At 35.3% G+C, this 22821-nt stretch overlaps 1 protein-coding gene across 1 annotated transcript; it reads right to left on the bottom strand.

Annotated features, from left to right (window-relative positions):
* Positions 1-415: 415 nt before the first annotated feature.
* On the bottom strand, positions 416-22733 carry LOC109041151 (TBC1 domain family member 25). The gene is made up of 9 exons (XM_019057362.2): positions 22146-22733; positions 20968-21077; positions 15498-15593; positions 14403-14559; positions 13351-13550; positions 12407-12545; positions 11629-11759; positions 10908-11145; positions 416-9666 (listed from the first exon to the last, which is right to left on the bottom strand). Exons 1-9 carry the CDS (start codon positions 22191-22193, stop codon positions 8314-8316), a joined length of 2472 nt encoding a protein of 823 aa, XP_018912907.2. The 5' UTR covers positions 22194-22733; the 3' UTR covers positions 416-8313.
* Between the last annotated feature and the right edge of the window lie 88 nt (positions 22734-22821).

Genomic DNA, 22821 nt, shown 5'->3' with positions numbered 1-22821 from the left:
ATTTCCTCTTACTTTCTTGGCTACTAACGAGTCAGCAGCAAAATTACATACAACCTAAGGAACTTTTTTCTTAAACATTATTCTGAGTTTTGCAAGTTTCTGCTTAAGAAATCGTAATGATACTTTTTGCTTCTACCTCAGCAATGTTTTCTATAAAAATTCGACTCAGTTTACTTAAAATCATATTGAACTTTACACAATATTCAAGAATCAGCAGTTATCAAGTTTTATAGCAGTCTGATAAAAAATCTTGCTGAAGCTATGAAATGATCTTGAAAGTTTACCATCAATTTATTGGCCTTTAAAAGTTTTTTTTGTCCGTCAAACGTAAATTTAATTACATGCTGTAGGCAAGAAAACAAAAGCTGTAACTATGCAAAATCAAATTACCATGATTTTAAAAATGACAACTGGATTTAAAATTAGAGTGGAATTTATTTAACAAATCAGTTACTTAAATTTTATAAAATTGCTTCTTGGTTCCTAAAAAAAAAAAACCAAGTTGGAGTGGATATACATTATTGTTACAATTTTGGAACAACAAAATCAACCAAAGTAACTGATAAAAAAAGGAAGAAAATGAAAAATACAACTAAAATGCAAAATTATTTAACAGTAGTTACAATTTCTAACAACAGGCAGGCAGCGGTAGCGGCCACTATATTGCTGAAATTTCCAAATAGCTTTTCAGCGGAGCTGCACTCGACTATAATATGTCCAACAAATATTCAACAATTCTCACTTTTGGAGAAATAATTCTAACATAGGGTAGAGATAACATATACATACCATTATCTCTGAATAGTGTACAAGATACCATGATACTCCATACAATAACAAAGGTCACTTTAAACTATAATTAAAAGTTGGATTGATCATCCTTTAGAGCCTGCAGCATACTGGAATAAGGATAACTACTCTTGATTTATTGAGCCCGATAGTTTCATAAGCATTGATGTTTATAGTAGCTGTTGTGTAAAGGCTACAAACGAACACAACAATACAAAAATACCAATAAAAGCACTTCACGTGAGGATACAGCAGGCTATACATATTTAATGGGCTTATTTGAGATTCTGAGACATTCTTGACTGTGGATTTCCTTTTCCAGACTTCAGATCGGATGTACTTATGACATAATATGATATAATTATGACAGAGTGTTGATGGTTTTATCAACGTGCAATTTTCAGCATTAAACTGAAATTCTCAACTTAATTATGAATCGCTAAGCAGAAATCAAATTAATTCGTGAGAGTGCGACTTGCAGAGATGAGCACTGAGCAGTTCCTTTTCTGGCATTATTTCTAGTCAGATCTGAAGTAGATCTAATTGATGTTGACCTTTTTTAGTATGGAAAAAAATAAAATAAAAAAAAATAATTGTCTATTGACAACTAGAAAACTTCGTTTTTTTTACAAACCGAATATTTTGTCAACCCATATCATTGAAAAGCATAGGATATGATGATTTAGACGAAATTTTATAACTATGACCAACAAAGTGAAAGTTGCGTTATGAACTTTTTAAATCAGGGTGTCTACAAACTGGTGGGAAAAAAATACCTGACTTTTCCAGGTTTTTTCTGAACAAAATGAACAAAACTACCTGACATTTCACATCAACAATTTTCACGCATAAAACTAAAAATTAAACACTTTTGGTACCTATTAATTTTAATACAAATGGCAGAAACATGTGAACCTTTTTTTTCGAGCATTCCTTAATCATTCATTAAAAAGAAATTACAATTCCGTATTGAAAATTATTTCTCTGTTCATTTTTCGGAGCATAACTCAGGACATTGAGCCCCTAACTAGACTGAGAGATTTTATTTTTTATTTATTTTTTCATATTTAAATTAAATTTCAAGATTTTTCAAAATTCCAGTCTTCCTTAAAAAATTTCCTGTCGGTTCTCTGTCTTCCAGGTTATTTCAACCTGAACACATCCTATTTTAAATATTTCTCCTTCACAACTGCCGAAAAATTAACATTCTTACATTGAATTGAATGACCTTGGAAGCAAACGGATTTCTCAAAATTCAGTCAAGAAATCTTCAAAAATGAGAGCTAGTGCTTGATACTGCTCAAGACTTGATGCCGAATGGAAACCGAAACAAAGAAATAGGTGTTTTGCAAAACAGTTTACTTCCATTGGATCCAAAGGCTCATCATCAGAATCAATTTTAAAATTCTGACTACAGAGGTGTCACTCAAATTAAGAATGAATACATTGAGTCAAATATAAAGGAAATGTAAACTAAAGTTCTTCTAGATTATCATCTTCAAAGAGTGCCCATTAGAAGAGTCACTGGTCTGTTACCGATGACGTTACTAAGCAAAGGGAATCATCTACATAACGAGTTTTAGAAAGAAAATATGAGGTCCAAAGGAGTGCTTTGGTATTAAAGGCAAAGTTTTATCGGCAGCTCATTAGCATCTTGCATTTGAGTAATCGCTGCAGCCTAAGATATCCATTGTTGATAGACGTTTTTGGCTTAATGAAGTCAAAAGCAATGACTATTTTGGAGTATAATTTGATGATCATTAAGTTCTTAAAAAATGTCAAGAGCTAGATTTTACAGTGATTCCTCTTTTTTTCGCAGAACACTAAAAAATAAAAAAAGAAAGATCTAGATATGGAAGGTAAACTTTTTACCTTTAGAATGACTTATCACATATCGCTAAAACAGAGCACTGTTGGCAAAGATGATGGGAAAATGGAATTTTTGAATTTAAAAGAAAGAAATACGTGACAAAAACATTGGAAGAGCAAAATAAAGGAAATTAACACTGAGGTTCAAAATAAATAGGTACACACAGCATTGAAGATTTTGGTTAGTTACTTCAGAGTTCAGAATACTACCTACAATGGCTTATCCACAATCTTGTTGTTGGTATTTCCTCCTTCAATAGGGAAAAAAATTTAACTTTTTTCTTCAGATTTTTACGGAGAATTTGTCAATAGAAGTATGGAAAGCTTACACCTCATTCATGAATAATTGGAAGAAGATACATTTATCACTGGATTTTAAGAGTATGTCCAAGTATATAGGAAAAATTCAAGAGTGTTCATTACAAAAAGTAAGAAAAAATTTCCTGAGAAAAAAAAAAAAAAAAAAGTCCATTGACCATGAGTAACTAATTATGCAGAGGTGAAATGACAAAACAAAGTGCTCATTACCATTAGTTGAATCTTCATAAAGACTAGATTTTTAGGAATAGAAATTTGAAAACGCACACACAAAATTCTAAAACAGTGCACTTACTGAGATTGAATTGCTACAATACTTAAACATAAGTTTAAAAACAATTCTGAGCCGTAAGATAAGTTAACTGGAATATTCTTTCAGTTCTGCCTCCCTTCAAATGTAACACAATGATTCACAATACCCTGGGGGGATTATTTAGTAACTTGACATTTATCATTAGTACGATAACTGAGGCGCTAGGTGGAGGCAGGGTACCTCTTCACTGAGGAGTTTCAGAATCTCTGCTGCTAATTCAAATTTTTTAGAGGGAGCTAATTAAAGATTTTTTTTTTGAAATTTTTTGTTTAGGACATTTTTGAATCATGGAAAATATTCAGATGAGTCTCAACACAATATATATACTTTCTGAGACACAGCAATCAAGAAATGCCCTTCCTTCACCCAGCGCTTCAATTTTTTTGACTTCTTGGAATTACTTTACAATCCATCTACTGACAGAGATCTTAAATATCTATGGGAAAACAAGACAAATAAAATTATCACAATTACAATAGTTTTAAAAAGAGAAAGAGAAGAAGAGTGTAAAAAAAAGGTCAAATTTCACTAGGTAAAGGGCCTTTTTTTCTACGGTGGTTACAGTGGTTCTACAGTTACTCAAAAGAACTCGAATATTAGGTTTTCTTATTGCAGGACACTTTTAAGTGCATAAAATTTGTTGAGAGAGAGTAGTCCAATTTAGGATACTTAAATTAAATTTTCCAGGGTGATGGAGGGAAAAACAGATTCGTTGAGCTCCCCTCAGACACAAAATAAATGACATATTATTCACATTACTAATTAATTAAACAGCTCTTCTATTTTTTAAAGTGAGTAACTTTTGCAGCACAAAAGAATGGACCACTGGACAAGGTACGCATTTAAGCATTTTGATGTATGTTGGTTTCCTCTCCGAAATTTTACATAGAATACAATTCACTCAAGAAATTTTTTTTCAGAAGAATCAAATTGCTTACTACAATGGTTTTGGCAGGCTTCTTCGGGGGCAGTGTTCTTGCCCCGCAGTGTTCAAAGTGTTAATGATGTACAGCTGTAGTTACGAGCTGCAGATGCGCCAAGGTTAAGGTTGCCATACTGTTACACTAAAGGGACTATTTTGGCAACGTTTAGTTGGCAATTTAATTCAGGTGAATCATGTTTTTTTTATGAGCAGGAAGTTTGAATTCATGCATCAAAAAACTTAAAATCTTGGCCAGGAGCTACTTTCAATGAATTTTGTTGCACAAATTGTGCTCTCCATGAGATTTTATGCGGAGAAATACATCATAATGCTTAAATTCTTTCTTTAAATGGTGGTCTATTAGAGAGGGATGATCTCTTGTGCTAGATCATAGGAATATCGTAGTCAACATGTCTAATAAATTTTTACAAAACAAAAAATAAAAACTTATAAAGTAAGTACAACCGGGAAAATACACAGTGAAATTATTCACAGCATTATAATATACAAACAGAGAGGAGACAATCTAATTTCTAGGTAAAGTAAAAACTAAAAATATTACACGATATACTTCCTGAACAACATTGGAAGTACGAAAAAGTCTTCAAGAACAGAATGGCAATTCAGAAGGTGGATTACTAGATACTGATGGAGGCATGAAAGTGTTCTGAACTTACAATTTGGCGTTCGCAAGACGGTTTTTCTTGGTAGATAAGTTGTTTATTATGATGAATACACAATGTTCAATCGAGAGTTTTAAACTTAAGTGCAATCTTTGTGAGACACTCGCGTTTCTTCTTCCCACTAGTTGACGAACACATGTTCCTAAATGTATCCCCATAGTATCGAGTATCGACGGATTTCTTTTTTTTTAATGACATGTTCTAAAACAAATTCTTTTCTAACTTACTTATATACAAGTGCATATACTTATGCGCACAAAAGCATAAAGTTCTGCAACCTTAATGGCCTCGAAACGATGTTCATCTTTGGTCCAAAAAGGTGATGCATTGAGAGATTATAATGATCTTCTTCAAACTAACTTTTAAACTGAACAAAATACACAGAATTTTTTCTATCATTAGGCAGACGTTGAGTTCAACTGTCAAAAATGTTTCAGGATACTTTCCTGTACTTCCAATCGCTGTGTCGAATATCCATCATTTTTTTTAATCACGTTTATTAAAATTGTATTTAATAAAAATAAATAAATTAAAAAAAATAGGAGAAGAAAATGACCACATTCTTTGGGTAGGATTTCTGTGTTTAGACCCTATTAACAAAAGGACTGGCAGTATTAGGCATTACTGGAAGAGGAAAAATTAAAAAGGAAAAAAAAAAGGAAAAACCTAACTCGAGGATCTGTTTGTACCTCAATATTAGTCCTTGAATTGACCGCAGATTTTCAGACTATTAATTTCCTGCCAATTATTTAAATCAACAATGACTAATACTGCCGATCATTTATACATGAGTATAATACATTAACTCAAAGAGTACTTAGATTCAAAGATCAAAATGAGAAAAATCAACAAGCTAATGCTCTGAAGAGCTGTCAAAAAAGACTAAAAATATCACAATTTCTTTTCAAAAAGTAAAGTGCTGGAAATAAAAGGAAACAAAGAAAAAAACATACAGGTAGTACAAAATAAATTGTGCACACATTAATGCTAGTGAGCAAATCAGAGAAATGGTTGAAAATAAAATCGAACTGCAACTACAAAACTAATGATTACAATTTGAAAAAAGAAAAGAAACTGAGGAATAATTAGAGTACAATTTCTATTTTTATCACTTGAGTGAGTCTATGCTTCTTTCTGAGACTGAAACTTTCAATGAATGGCTCACTGCTTAGTAACAAGGGATGGTGAAGCAATATGAGGATCATTAATTTAACACATTTTTCTAAAATTCAAACTCTTGGTATGCCTAAACGAGGTTTCTACACCCAACAAGCTGACACCCTCTAAATCCAAGCCTGATGTTAAAGGTTCCTGATTTTATACCTTTAAAAAAAAAACATTTAAACTTTTACTGTCTATAGAAGACAGACATCAAGACAGGAACAATTATCAAAAACTTATCTGAGGAGAGGCACTGGAATCTTTCCTGGATGAAAGCCAGAGGATATTTCATCCTCTTTCCCTCCCTTTCTTCTCAATGTGTGTGTGTTCAGACTTATAAAATTCTGGTATGAAATCCTGGATGTATCATTGAAACCACTCATTGGACCAACTCAACTCCAACCCATTGGAGTTCCATCAGAGAGCAAAGTATGTGCTTGTGAGGGAATTATTAGCGTACAAAATAAGAAAATTTTCTTTGAGATCTTGACACTTAGAAAATTTGTGAGGGTAAAGAAAGAAAAAAGAAAATAATTGGTTCTTTTTTTTTAATCCTCACTAACATGGAAATTGAAATGCTACACTTATGCGCATTACGTATTATTATTGATAATTTCCCCTTAAGGGTGAGAATAAGTTACAGGACTATCTTTTAAATAAAAAAAAATATCGGTAAGAACCTATGTTAGATGAGCGCTTAGCACATGTAAAAAAGGTGTTGGCAAAATATTATCATGTCGCTACACAAAAAGGCTGTAAAAGCAGTTTCTGAGGGAATGATGGTTGCCGAAAGAGGCTCTGAAAGCACTTAGACTAAGACCCATAATTTTTACTTGTAGAATTGTAAAATTGGTAGAAATTAGATTACATTCCACTGCATTGGGCTGTCAGCACTTGAACAGATGTAGGTGATTTTGGTTCTTTAAACAAATTTTGTTGATAAATATTTACATCAGAGCGATGAGACAGGTAATAAAAAACTCCTATTAGTCACACAAAATTGAATGAATATACATTTTTCAAGTATTGCTTTAATTGGAGAATAGTGTGATCAAACACATTCATTATGCTATTTTAAAATTAAAATTAAAATGAATGAAAAAAAAAAAAAAAAAAAAAAAAAATTATGGAAAACTTGTTGATGAGAATCCTCATCCAGTCAAATGTTCAATTCATGAAAGAGTTAAAAAAAAAGTAAAATGCAGCCAAGTTAAGGTTTGTTTTTGTTGCATGCTTATATCCATCATGAAATAATTTAAGATTATTCCAGTTCAGACGATACGACATTTGGTTTGAAAAAACTGTTCAAGAAAAATCAGAAGCTTCATTGATACTTGTATCAGCATGGGACCAAAGGCTGTTATAGACTCAAAAATAAACATAGATGAAAAAATAATAACAAATGAATTGTACTTCATGTCATCATAATCGATGTCAATATGACCCCCAAAACATGCCAAACATGCATGTTTGTCAAGATTCTAGCTGTTGTTCAGCCACTGCTTCAGAGGATGTTGTAGAAAGAGGGGCTTAGAAATTGAGAAAAAGCGGCAGTGTAGAAAAAAAAGAAAGAAAAAAATAATTCTTTTCAGAAAATAAACGTGCAGCTTTGATAAGTTTACTTCATCATAAAGTGAAAGGGATGCCTGACATTTAACGTTCAAAGGGTTGATGGCTTAACATGTTAGAATTCTAATGCCATATGCTGGAATAGCTTCAAGAATCCTCTAACTCTTAGATTTTGTTGAAAGTATTCCAGAACACAAGGTGGGAAAAAACGATCAAAATTTTGAGGAAATGTTTTTTTTAATTTTTTGCTGTTTATTAATGTTTACTTCAAATGAAGTTTCTAGTCAATACGTTGTTTATACTTCATGAAATATAGTTTATAAAATTCATCTAACTCTCCTAGGTGACAGAGCAGAACAAAAAGAAACAAGCTGTAAGCACAGTTCAAACACTTAAGAGCAATAAAATTTTAAAATTTTGGAGATACTGACAATTGTTGTCAGCGCTTGCTAATTCAGCTACTTTTCAAGTGCGGCAAATCTAGAATTTTCCTGACCAAAGAAGCTATTTTTTCACCCTAGAAACCTTAATTATGAAGGTTTCAATTTACAGTCTTAGATAAAACACGGACTAAACTGAAGAAGGACATTTCCGCGGCAAATTGTGAAGTCCATTATTGCATATTGGCAGGTTGAAACCAAAATGCACTTTTTACATAATGCATATAGAGTCAGATATAAGCTATGTTTTCAGCAATTTAAGCTATTACCTAGATCTTGAGTCTTGAACTGCTTCAAGTATGCTTCGTACATTGTCCTAGCTTGATTTAGTACCTTTGTCACATTGTGCTTTCGCACCATTTTATCAAAATGCATCGCAACCTCGTTATAATCCATGTTAGCGCGCATGATTCGGTCTCTATGTTGACATAAAATTGTGATGCATAAGAACATTAAAAATGGATTGCCGCCACCAAACTCTTGAGGTGCTGGCAAGCCGCTGAGTTTCTTGGACATTCTGGCACTTTCAGCATCTGCCCAGGCATTAGAAATACCGTTCATCGAAATTTGAATACTCGAGGATACCGGTTTCTCATTTTGAGGCGGGCCCCAAGTCCCTTGAAAGTTCTTGTCACTGATTTGAATATTTTTTTCATATGTTGCAGCATTCAGGTCACTATAACTTCGGTCACTGTCCAGGCAATCAGAGCTGGTCCGACAAATCGGATTTTCCCAAACAAAAACATCACTTTTACTTGGGCTCTTGCTAACTTCATCTTCTGAGTCTGTAGAAGAGGAGTAATGGCTTTCATACATTGCTAAGACACTTTTATCAAGATTTTCTGCTTCATTTTTAATGTCTCGCACAACAGTTTCGACCGGAAAATCATCCGGCGAACTATCTGTATTACTAGAATCACTGTCAGGTCGCTGACAAGTCTCAACATTGTTTTGTTTCTTTAAGCCGGTCCTGTTTTGGTCCCGCAAGGAATTGCTGCGGTCAAAGTTCATAAATTCATTCAGATTTTTGATAACCTTACCTGATGTAGTCTGCTCGGCATTTTCTGACTTTGTTTTATCTGACTTGCCACTAATTTCTAGAGATGAAAACAGCTTTTTACACTTGGACTTACTAAGGTCAAGTTTATTTTTGAAATCTAAATTAATTTTGCTAGGGGATGGAAAATATTGGTTTTTATCGCCGCAAGACGAACTTTGCTGGCTTCTCGGTGGTGACCCATTATTCGTACTTGAAAAGTCATCCATGCTCAGAAATTGTTTCTTTTTTGTCTGTTTGACAAAAGGTGCTGCTCTACGTCGCGAAATTGAACCGTCATCAACGCTGTGCAAACTGAGGGGGATAGAGGCAGACGTTTGTCTTCGTAACGCACATACCTTGGTGTAGGCGTTTTCTCGAGGGCTGGGCGGAGGCAGATCAGAAGGCAAGCGGAACTCTTTGTCAAAAAGTTTCAACTCTTCATTTGGGAAGGCAACTGGAAGAGAGCTCCACATCACTTCCAACATTTGCAAGGCATCCTCAAAAGCAAATTCTCGCTTCATTTCAAGCAGGAGCCACCGATAGCAGAATAATAAATCGTCTGCCTGTTGAATAATAGAGCAAAACAATGTTTGGAGATCAAGAGTGTAATTTAGACCAAACAATGATTAAAGAGTATGTTCCTGGCCAACTTTTTGGAGCCGATGCGTTGAAAATTAATTTAAAATTTGATATTTTAGTTGGAGAGATATTATATTTTTTTGTCTAAATTCTTCAGATATTTCACAATCATGTGCTTACCTAGAAGCTATACTTACCTTAAAAAGTTTGACAGTTAAAATTATTATTTATGTTCATAGTGAAAATATAGGGTTAAATAGTAATATTATAATAGCCTATTTAAGAATTTTAAGTTATCCTCACTGGGATCCTTTTTCTGATGGAGGATTACATAAATCATATGATATGATAGGATAAAGTATGGCATGATCACTGATCAGTATGATGTAACGGCATAATATTTGGGGATGAGGAGAATAAAAAGAAAAACGTACCAACACGGATTTTTTTTCGATTTTCACTTATAATGGTTCAATATTGCTAACGGGTAAATGCATCTAGAAACGCACGAAAGTCAATCTGAAATTGCAATCAGAGGTGCTGACAACAGTAGTACCAGAAAGCTTTTTTTAATACCAATTTTTTCACCCACTAGGCAGTTTGTTGTGTCTCCTGAACATCTTTATTTTTTTCTGTTTTGGTATATTTTCATTCTCACTGATTCCACTAGACCTCAAGGTAAAAAATAAAGTATTTTCGATTGACTTATTTCTTGAGTCAAAATAATCACCCTACATTCTTTGGTACAGTATCACAAATTACTCCATTTAATTTCTTTTTTCGTGGATCTCCAGTCTCAAGAAGGATAAAGTGAATCTCAAAAGTCAATTTCTGAGTTTCCAATTACCTGACTTGTATTCCAGACGAACTTTTTGACGGTGAACAAATAGTGTCTTAGTTGGACCACGTTTAGTGGAAAGGAACCAAGCCACATCAGCTATTACTTTAACTGGACACTTTGATTTTTTACAAGAGAATAATTGCATAGATTCCTTTGAAAATTTTAAGGACTTTGCATGGTACTACGCAGAAATTTCACTGAAAGTTGCTTAAAAATATGCGCAGCTGTTTTCATGTAAACAATTAAATTGCCCAATTACATTTGGCAACGGCTAATATGGCTTGGTTCTTTTCTGCTTAAGGCAGTCCAGTTAATACCTTGTCAACCAGTTGATTTAAAAATGTTATACGTACAGGGAAATTTTGAGAGAGAGAAAATGCATACCTGGTGTGATTTCAGATAATTGTAAAAGGCAGGGTCATAGTGGAGTAATCCATCAGTAAGGTGCTGGAAACGCTGGGTCATCGTTATACCATCAAGGAGAAAATTAGGAGAGAGGCGGCGCATGAGAGCGCAGAAACAAATGTAAGCTTGGGCTTCATCGCCCATAGTAACAAGAAGAGGAGATGCCAGGTCGCTCATTCCTTGACAGTAGCTAACTTGTGGATGGTTTAATGCGTACCTGTGAGAATCAATACCAATTATTAGCTCAGCAAAGATAAAGTAAAAACAAATGTCTCTTATCACACATTTTTACTTCTCTACTTTTCAAGTTGCATTGAAAGAGAAAAATTGTTGCTTATTTTCATTTGAGGAGCTGCATCACATGAAGGCAGCCTTTTTGCAGTTTCATGTAGAATCAGGAAACCAAGATGGCCCATCTGCATCAAATTGTGTTCATGCTGTCTTACAATTTGTGAAGCAAAAAGTTTAAAGTATGCAGATTCCTTACAGAAATATTAAAGTAAAGAATGAATTATGGACTTTGCCAATGCGCTTATAGTGATTTTAGAACCATTTTCCTGAGAGAATGAAGCTTATTTGCGTTGGAGCTAAAATTGGCACTCTGCCAATAAGTAATTATATGAATTAGCACTGCTCAGATGCTTGCAGATTTAGAAAGTTTGTTGATAATCAGAACTGACGGGTTGAAAGATATACTCACGTTGTTAAAATATTGAACAAAGATGCGATGTTCTGATTATCATCACTGCCTGCATAAAACGGATGGTGCCTGTCTGTTCGTAAAACGTCTTTCCTCACCATGCCTGTGACGTAAGCCAAGTCTCCTACCATCTGAGAACAAAAATCAAAAAGTTAAAACAAAGGAAAAATGTGTGTGCTAAATTGGCTGAGAATTTAGATGTACATGTACATGAGTATTACTTCCTTCACTAGAAGAAAATTAAGGGAAAATAATGAAATTTATTTTTCTTGCTTTAATATAGGGAAGACCTCACTCCCATCTTTTTTTTTCTTTTTTTTTTTTTTCTTTTACAATAACATGACCATTACAAATAGTACTTGACCTTTTTTACAATTTTTTCAGCCTCATTGCCAGTTGTGAATAAATACTTTTTTTTGGAAAGCTTGTTATGTTCTTAGCAAGGACAGTTCACACTATTTTTTCATAAATAAGAAAACTCATGCCTCAAAACTAATGGATCTCCTAAAGTTCAACCCATAGACTTAAAACGACAGTTCTAAGTCCCTTTTGCTTCACTGTGCCAGATCAGAACTGACGGCTCCATTGATGTTTGGCATTGATGTTTAAAATATTTCGATAAATTTACAATGGGCCGCAAGCTTGTCAAGGTTGACTGAATGATGATTGAAGAATATAAGTTTTGGATGGAAAAATTAGTGAAATTTTAAAAAAATGTTAAGCACCCCTGGAATAGAAAGAAAATTAGATGATGGGAGGAAAAAACAGAGGATGTAACCTGTCCATTTTTGAGCATCTCTCTCCATGTATCGCGAAGCATGAAATATTCATTGGCTTTCCTCTTCATGTAATCCATTCGCTCTTTACCCGACATGCCTTCTGGATAAACGTTTAGCAAATGCTTCCAAACAACTTTCCTGGAGAAAAACAGAGAAGTGAATAAACGGACTGTATAAAAATAAATGGATGTATTCGACAGAGCAATCATACAAAGTGGAGGTTAAAAAGAATGGTTCTCGAGACTCAAAAATTTTGTGTGACTATGAGCATTCCAAATTTTTAAAACATGAACGGATATGATCTAAACTGACTACTAGCCATGTGCTTATTTTTGACTACGCCCAAAAAAACTGATTTTGCCAATTGGAATGGGTCTGTAGCACACAAGAAACACAGCCAAGTAAGTGGTCTTTTTGCATGCAAAAACGCACAATAATCCCAATGGGCACATAAAAAGTCCGAAATTTGGCCTTAAGTACACACTACAAAGTCTATGTCTTTTTTAACACGTTTTTTCCAAATTTCCCGTGTCGATCGGCAGTTTTTCAGGGTTCCTATCAGTGCATTACTGGAGTCAAAAAACAATATCCTGTTGGTGGATGACCTACCTACATTGCTGAATATTGTGCTGGCGTGCAAGAAGGCGGTCTCGAGGCACAAAACCCTGTAAGGGTTCATGAGTCATCAAAAGTGAGGTAAATTGTAAATTTTGTCATGAAGCAGAAGCAACAAACGGTCAAAGTTTTGCAACTTAATGCACATCAGCACAATATTCCACAATTTAAGTAGATCAGCCACCAACAGTATACATTTTTTGACTCCAGAATGTTCTGGCAGGAAGTCTAAGGGTAAGACAAACAAAAGTTAGGCTTGCATGCTCGGCAAAAATTCAGTTGTTGGGTGCAAGGCTCAGGGTTCAATGCTTTATTACTTTCAAATTACCTTAAACTAGGCTCTACTCCACCGAAGTAGATGACCGAGCGAAGCTCTCGAGATCTGACCACCTGACCAACTGGATCTAGAAACTGTCGAAATTCTGCATCTGTCAACGGAGGCTGCGGAGGTTGCATAGAGAAAACAGGAGATGCTGCTTCCTCCGCTAAGTTGAAGGCACCCTTCACAATGTTGAAAGTCTTCTCTACCTGCACGTAAAAATCAAATTTCAAACCTTCAGTTTCCCAAATTTTTAGAAACAGTAAAAATTTCGAGTATTGATTTGGTCTTTGGTCCACTTCTCAGTTTCTTCAATACCTTTAGATACCTATTTTGAATACAAGGAAGGATCCTAGAAAAAACCCAATTTTTTTGTAACTTGGAAACGGTTAAAAGTTCTAAGTTCCATCTCCTAGAAGGTGTAGCTGCAACGCTGCAGCAGGATTTTTTTTGTTTTGACAATATTTAGTGTGGGTGGTTTTTAGGCGAGTAGATCATTTTCACAAGCAACACTTGACACTCATGTTCTATTTTTCCTATTTGGGTAAAATACAGCTGCTACCATCAACCTTTCAAATTTTCCTAAAAAGGAACATTTTTATCTAAAATTTCATTTTAAGCAACGTCCTTTTGCTTTAATAGTGATGATACGTAGCCTGAAATATCTGGCTGGCTTTAAGCGGCTGTCAGCGGCCAGAACCAATGAAAAATTGAAAAAAATTGATATTCTAGGGAGAGCAGATATTCGAAGAACATTTGGTGACCTTGCAGATTTCAGTGAGTTGTCATGAAAATTTTCTAAATACTTCTGAGAAAAGTACGGGTGTAAAAAGCGTTTTGAATGAAGCGTAATGAATTGATCCTCTGATTGTTGGCCATTTACCATTTCAGCCGTTAATGGTCGCTTGGAGCCCGGACTACTACTTATGAGGAAACTATGAAGAAATGTTAGGAAAAGCACTTAATAGGGAGTGAAATACTAATTAATAGCAGGCCCACAGTGAAGAATTCCAAGCTGTCTATCCTTGAAAAATATTTGAGGAAACTCTTTTTAGACAAACCTGATTTAGTATCATGCCAGGTAACCGCTGGGGGACCCAAGTTTCAGCTGGTAGAGCTTGTGTTGCAACCTCTGCTACATCTACATTCTCCCAATCTTCGGAGTCTAAATTCTCTGATTTGGCTTCTACACGTAAATAAAGATATGGTTCGGAAGCACTAAAAAAAAAAAACAAACAGAAGGCATTTGAAACATTGAATGTTTTAAGGTGGTATCAGATCTTAGAATAACTTGTCTAGTTGCATGTCAAAGGTAAAACTAAGAAAAACTACAATCTTAGCATAGTGGTACGTCACATGCAGATAAAGGAATAAGTAAGCAACGGTTAAGTTATTTAAGTTTAGCAATTCCTATTTTGTTGAATAAGATCATTGTTGGGTCGTTCTACTGAAGCGCTTTGACACTTTGTTGCTCGACCCACTTGAAAGCTTTTTGTATTTCTTCCTCACATTCTTGCATGCCAACTAAGCACTAAAATGACCTTTTTTACTGACATTTTTTCGACACCTGAAGCAGCAATCCAAAGAGGCTATTTTCGAGGGAAAAAAGCGTCTTTAGCTCCGATTGCATACTTCTGTTTATGTTTTGATTTCAATCAATGTTTTTAAAAATCTACACACAGTTTTTTGTTTAAAGTTTTTGCAACTTTTCCGAAAAGATATCAAATACTATCACCAAAAATTTTGATGCAACATTTTTTGCTTGTCCCATTAACTACTTTTTTCTTCTTTTTTTTTTTCACCCAAGAAATGACATCAAATCTGTGAGAATGTTAGTCACAGGGATTGGTTCAAAAAGTTTGATTTAATACCTACAAGAGCTTTGAGTACAAAATTACCTCCTTCATACAATGCAGAAGTTTATTGTGTAAGTTTGTCTAGTACCTATTGTCATGTGTTTTTTTAATATCGAATAACTACTTAGTTAATGTAAGCAATTTTCTGTTTACCTGTAATTTTTTATTTTTCATGTTTCTGATGATCGCTCCGTAACATAATTCAGTTTAAATTGAGCCTATATCACCCCTGAGATATACTGAATAAGAGTTAAAAAAAAAAAATTCAATGAAGTATATCAATGTCTATCTAAAACTTACTTCAAAAAAGCAGCATCTAGATCCCAGTCAGAGAGAAGACATAGGTATGTTTCTTGTCCAAAATCATCTTTTGCAGAGTATTGAACGGTGAAGCCCCTGAAAGGACGAAGGTATATAAACTTATTAGAATGCAAACACCAAAAACCCAAGAAATCATTTAAAAGAGGGTAGATATGTACTTGCTTACATTCCACGTCAACTGTACCAGGCTCGGAACCCGACCCCCTCCGATTTGGCTGAAAATTGGTATACGGGGTCTTTACATCATTATAAGAAACTAATTTGAAGGGTTTTCCCATCTGACGCCCCGTTCGCGAGATATCGACCCCCAAAGATGGGGTGAATTTTAGCGATATTCAAAAACGCCCGTTTTAGCGATTCTCATTTTCTCGACTTCCCTCTCTTTGACTCTCCATAGCGAGACTCTGTATCAATCCATCATACTTTGAAAGAGTGTTTCTAGACCAGTTTTTCATGTAGATTCTGAATATGCCATCGAAATTTAGCTAAAAATTATTCTAATGGCCGTAATTTAGGGTTTTTTAAAATTTACGATTTTTTCGCCATTCAATGTTCAAACTGAAAACTCGAAAAAACTGTCTCTCAGATTTTCGATTTTTTTTTTTTTACTTCAAGCTTAGGATGTATACTTTCGGTTCATATACTTTTTTCAATGGAACTCGGACGGTTAAGGGCCTAAAAAAATTCAAATAGGCCAAAAAAGGTCAAAAATGGTAAAAAAAGACGAGTTTTTACATGTTAATCCAAATCTTTCGATAGTAAACTCTTCAATTATCGATATTTTTTCCCTTTTTACCCTCTAATATGTATAAAATTAGACTTGCAACGCTTCCCATACATTCACCGATCGATTAACGGCCTGAGGGAAACCGGAAACCGACCGAAAATCCTCGAAATTTACGCAAAAAGGCGATTTTTCACATCGTAACCGATGCATTCCATGGATTGTAACTGCAATTTCCAATTTTCTCTATCTATTTCAACCTTAAGGTATATACTTACGAGTAATAAACACTTACTAACGTGCATCGATGGGGCACGGATCTAAACGGAAATTAAAACCGGCCGGAAATGCTCAAAAATGACGGCGAAAAACGATTTATTACACGGGAACCGATGCATCTCCTGAATAGTCACTGAAATTTTAATATTTTCTCTTTACTTCAACCTTATGGTGTAATCTTTCGAGTACTTAACACTAATAAAAGTGCATCGATGTGTTACGGAGCTAAACGGAAATGGAAACCGGCCGGAAATGCTCAAAAAAGGCGGGGTTTTCCCACCGTAATCCGAGCATCTCATGAATAGTCATTGCAATTTTCATTTTTGTTTCTCTTCTTCGAACTCAAGGTGTACTTTTGAAAAGCTTGCATTACACATTATCCATTTATTGGTAAAATATCTAAAAAAAACCGAATTAGAAATAAACCGAAAATTCAAAAAAAAAGAAAAAAAAGGCGATAAATGACGTTGAATAAGTGGAGTTGATTTGAATCGATGATATGATTTAAAGGAGCCGATGCTTGCATCATAAAAATCGCCGATTATAAACTTGACGGTGGAAAAATATGATGCACTTCATCGATCCTTTGGAGGACCTTTCTAAAGGTAAAGGCAGCCTGACACTCCTTTAGATTGATATAATCCACTCCGTAGATTGATATTTCAGTTTCTCTAATCTTTTCTCTCCTGAGCTATAACAAAGAGAAGGTGACTCAGAGTAACTGCCCCCGGGGTCGGCCTCTTCCTTCTCTTTTGATTGAGCTCAGTGGTCAAGTACGGCCTCCAGTGATGCGGTCAGGTCAAGTCAAGACCTTAGGTTCCTCTTTCTTTTCTGGAACTCTGGTTGTTATGGTTTTACTAGCCGTTCTGGACGCGCTAAGCGCGTCCGTCACGGCCAGCCAAGGGGCTGCGCCCCCTGGACCCCCGATCACTCGCTACGCGAGTGACATTCAGCTCGCTCCGCGAGCTATTTTTCTCAGTCATTGGACATGTGATCACTAAGATGTATACATTTTGGAGACTCTGGAGGCAAAAATAATTTCGCCACAGAACCTTGTTGCCGGAGCGTGCCATCATTTGCACATGAATAGATGTGTGGAGATGAAGCGATGATGGGGATCGATCATTTCTTCAAAAACACATTTGATTGGGACGTCATCCCATCGGGTGGCGGAAAAAGACAATCCATGGATCTCCTTCCGCGATTTGACTTACTGAAGTAGCAAAAGTTCATCTTTACCTCTTAAGAAGATTATCGGTGGCGTAGGGGTCTAAAAACTGCTCAACGATAATATAGTTTGAGTTCCGAATCGCAATGAGCCCACTCGTGTTTTTTTCTTAAACTTTCATCGCATATAAATTTCTCTGATGTTTTTGTTGATTGCATATTAGTAATCATATCCTCATTTCATTTCCTTGCCCTTTCCTTTTTCCTTTTTTGTAGCATCTTGGTCCATTTACAATTATTATTTTCAAAATAGCTTTCCCCTAGTATACAATTGATGCTTCAAACGGAATCAGTTGTTTTAATGACATTTCTGGCTAAATCATGGGTTTTCCCAGGAAGGCAGTCTATCGTCCCTCCCGGACTCTATTGTTGCCAGATAAGTTGCTTTTTTAGCACTTTTCTCAACTCAAATCCATGTAAAATATTCACATTTATCGCACAATCTGGCAACCTCTCGAGTGAAATAGAAAAAGGTAGAATCGCTGAAAGTCTGAATCCTTCGAAGTTTATATTAATGATATATTAATGATGGTTTTGTTCTTTGCTCTACTTCATTTGTATCGTCGCTTTTTCTTTGGTTTGAATCCGCTCTTCAAATTTGGGATTCTGAGTTTTCCAACAAATAAATTATACGAGTGTATGGAAAGGCAGCGTGATGTCTCACCCTTTTTCAAATTTTAGCTTTTACTTTTTTGCAATATTTATTGTCAATATTAATGAACGATATTTTCTTCCTGTCCGTAAATCAGGTCCAAGTCAAACCTCCATTTCTTATTCGAACTATCTTCCTCATTTTATTGTAACTATTGCTGGAATTCTCAGTCAAGTCGAAGTCTAAGGCACACTTGGTCCCTAATTTAAACATCGTCCGCCGATGGATTCCCCTCAACCTCCTCCACGTGAGAAAAAAAAAAAAAGTTAGGGCTGGCCGTTCTTCATCGCCTCTATTCAGAAGCCGTAGGGGTGTAATTCTTAGCTAGTTATCTTGGCTTCTAACTTTTTTGAAAGGAGTGTCAGGCTGCCTTTACCTTTAGAAAGGTCCTCCAAAGGATCGATGAAGTGCATCATATTTTTCCACCGTCAAGTTTATAATCGGCGATTTTTATGATGCAAGCATCGGCTCCTTTAAATCATATCATCGATTCAAATCAACTCCACTTATTCAACGTCATTTATCGCCTTTTTTTTCTTTTTTTTTTGAATTTTCGGTTTATTTCTAATTCGGTTTTTTTTTTTTAGATATTTTACCAATAAATGGATAATGTGTAATGCAAGCTTTTCAAAAGTACACCTTGAGTTCGAAGAAGAGAAACAAAAATGAAAATTGCAATGACTATTCATGAGATGCTCGGATTACGGTGGGAAAACCCCGCCTTTTTTGAGCATTTCCGGCCGGTTTCCATTTCCGTTTAGCTCCGTAACACATCGATGCACTTTTATTAGTGTTAAGTACTCGAAAGATTACACCATAAGGTTGAAGTAAAGAGAAAATATTAAAATTTCAGTGACTATTCAGGAGATGCATCGGTTCCCGTGTAATAAATCGTTTTTTCGCCGTCATTTTTGAGCATTTCCGGCCGGTTTTAATTTCCGTTTAGATCCGTGCCCCATCGATGCACGTTAGTAAGTGTTTATTACTCGTAAGTATATACCTTAAGGTTGAAATAGATAGAGAAAATTGGAAATTGCAGTTACAATCCATGGAATGCATCGGTTACGATGTGAAAAATCGCCTTTTTGCGTAAATTTCGAGGATTTTCGGTCGGTTTCCGGTTTCCCTCAGGCCGTTAATCGATCGGTGAATGTATGGGAAGCGTTGCAAGTCTAATTTTATACATATTAGAGGGTAAAAAGGGAAAAAATATCGATAATTGAAGAGTTTACTATCGAAAGATTTGGATTAACATGTAAAAACTCGTCTTTTTTTACCATTTTTGACCTTTTTTGGCCTATTTGAATTTTTTTAGGCCCTTAACCGTCCGAGTTCCATTGAAAAAAGTATATGAACCGAAAGTATACATCCTAAGCTTGAAGTAAAAAAAAAAAAATCGAAAATCTGAGAGACAGTTTTTTCGAGTTTTCAGTTTGAACATTGAATGGCGAAAAAATCGTAAATTTTAAAAAACCCTAAATTACGGCCATTAGAATAATTTTTAGCTAAATTTCGATGGCATATTCAGAATCTACATGAAAAACTGGTCTAGAAACACTCTTTCAAAGTATGATGGATTGATACAGAGTCTCGCTATGGAGAGTCAAAGAGAGGGAAGTCGAGAAAATGAGAATCGCTAAAACGGGCGTTTTTGAATATCGCTAAAATTCACCCCATCTTTGGGGGTCGATATCTCGCGAACGGGGCGTCAGATGGGAAAACCCTTCAAATTAGTTTCTTATAATGATGTAAAGACCCCGTATACCAATTTTCAGCCAAATCGGAGGGGGTCGGGTTCCGAGCCTGGTACAATTTAATACAAGAAAAATTTTACATTTTTGGATACACCTCTCCGTGGCAGTTCTTGGCAGTTGATACCAATTCTCTATGCGACAAAAATACATGATTGATTTTAAGAATTAAATGTTGCTAAGTGAAAGTAAAGTTCTACATAATTTGTCATATTTTTCTTCAAAGAAATTGAGCAAAGTGGCTAAGCATCATTGAGAATATCATACATAAATTTTTTTGCAGGTACTTGATGTAGATTTAAACATTGCATAAATATCAATTTTCAGGCTTAAGACTGTGTTCTGCATGATATGAGATAGTTATGGCCATGGTACTCCTCTAACTGCCACAACAGCTTAGCTCCCAGCAACTTTTCCATTTGAACCTGTGTATGCCTTCAGACGTGCATCCTCATATGGTAAGTTATGTTTGATTTATTCCATGCAATCAAATGGCAAGTGAATACGGCCGATTTGAAGAATATTATGGCATTAGAAGGCAAATTATGTCCCTTTTTTCCTCAATTTCCATATTGGCTACCTTGCTGCAAAAGAGAAAGTTCTAGAATTTGTTTTGGGTATCTAGTTTTCCATTCTTTATATTTTTATGCTTCAGAAAAAAAGTGACGATAAAATAAAATTCATTTAAAAATGGAAAAGCTTCTCTGAAATCTCTTGTTCACTGTTATCAAGGAGACATATTCAGAGCTGACATAGTAGTGAAAGGTTTCAAGGGAGAATAAAAGAAGATACATGGTTAAAAAAATGATGACCTACCCTCTCATTTCAAATGCCTTCATGAGTATGCTCTGCAGCACTTCAAATGTGGTTATTGCAGGGTCTACGCAAAATTTTTTACTGTTTACTTCTTTAGAATCTTCGAACTTCTGCAAAAATAAAATAAAAATAACTGAGAAGATAAACAAAATAATTAATTGTGAGATGAACAGGGTCAGATTTCTACATTGTCAAGGGTTCACAAACACAAATTGCGATTCTTGATTCCTGCAGGTGGTTCTTCTTGGGTTTTTGGCGTGGTTGAACTGGCGTACAGTACATCCCACCAATGAAGTAAAAAAGCTCGACAAAATTTAATTTTTCAGACCAGAAAAAGGACGATACTTGGAGCCCCCTGACCATGAGCCCAAAGGATCATTCTCACCAAAAAAGGGCATTCAGAGAAATGAAAGCGAGATACTTCTTGAAAAAAAAGTTAGGTACATTTGATACAGTGATCAATCTCTGTATCAAATGTGACAATTTTTTCCCAGGAAGAATCCTGCCTTCTTCCCTCTAAATTTTGCAATTTTTTTTGTCAAGAATGATTCATTAAGAATGTGCAGGGGTAGTTATCTTTTTTTGGGCAAAAAAGTCAAATGTTGAGATTTTTGACATAATGGATGGGATATAGCACCGCCAGTTGGACCACGCCAAGGAACCTGGGATGCAAGACTTTTTTTTCAATCTTTACTGATAAGCTGTATGTAAATACTGGAGGGTACCCTAACAGTGGATAGATCAGAGTGCCTACTTTTACCTACCATTTCTAGAAAAGGCTTATGTGACTTTAAAGCTATGATAATATTGGAGATACTTCATAAGGATGATTTATGCTTTATTTGATGTACGAATAGTGTAAAAAAAAAAAAAAAAAAAAAAAAACTCGTCCCCGAATATTGTGTACATCATTGACTACAGCATTAATTCTGGAATCAAGAAGCTTCATCTTCCCCACTTGTTTTGCAGCTCAAAACCTATCTGGCTTCCCCTCCAGTGGACTCTAACATTCCAAATAATGTGATCAAATGTTTTAAACCGCTTGATATCGACAGGCTTAACAACAGGCAGGAGGGAATGGGGACATTTCCTTGCGCCCTGATTTTGGTGATGCTGAGAGATGTTTGAAAATATCATTACTGTAAAATATTTTGACCGTATATAGGGGGAGATCTTACCACTGCTTTGACACGAACGGCATCCCCTCGATAACTGTAACCTGCCATTGTCAGTTTGAGGGGAGGAAGGGTGGCAGAAATCACAGACAATGCATTTAAAAGTGGCTAGACGCTCAATAATGATACCAAAGTGAGGTATAATCATAAAGAATACAGGGAGAATGAAGTTTCATCAAATCACAGATAGCACAACTTGACAGCTTGATATCAATGCAGGAATGTTCCACATGATGCTGTACAGAGACAACACACTGCTATCACAAGCATCAGGGCTTACATGGTACGTGAAATAAAGTCATTTCCTTGAATTCATGGAAAATTATTGGGAATTTAAAAGAGATCAGCTGTGATAAAAGACACTTCACACGAATTCAACTATTTTCGTTCACTCCGATGATTGATCAGACCTTCGCACGGTAAGCCACAGTCGGTAATAATTCAATTTCTGTCTTTGCTTTGGTGAAACAAGAATCGAACGGGATGTGTTGACATTCCCCCGATTAGATACGCTAAAAAATAATCTACGAAATCACTGTTTTCGACAAACTGCTAATAAATTGAACCACAGCGACATTATCAGATAAAGGTAATCAACAACAATAATAACAACAATAGCTCGCTCTATGAACAAAGACATTTGTCCCCGACAAAGATTACAGTCAGACAGAGCGCCACC

The sequence above is a fragment of the Bemisia tabaci genome, chromosome 1, assembly GCF_918797505.1.
Source record: "Bemisia tabaci chromosome 1, PGI_BMITA_v3".
NCBI classification, from domain to species: Eukaryota; Metazoa; Arthropoda; class Insecta; order Hemiptera; family Aleyrodidae; genus Bemisia; species Bemisia tabaci.
Note: the sequence above shows the minus strand (reverse complement) of the source record. Positions and strands in the feature narration are given on the sequence as shown.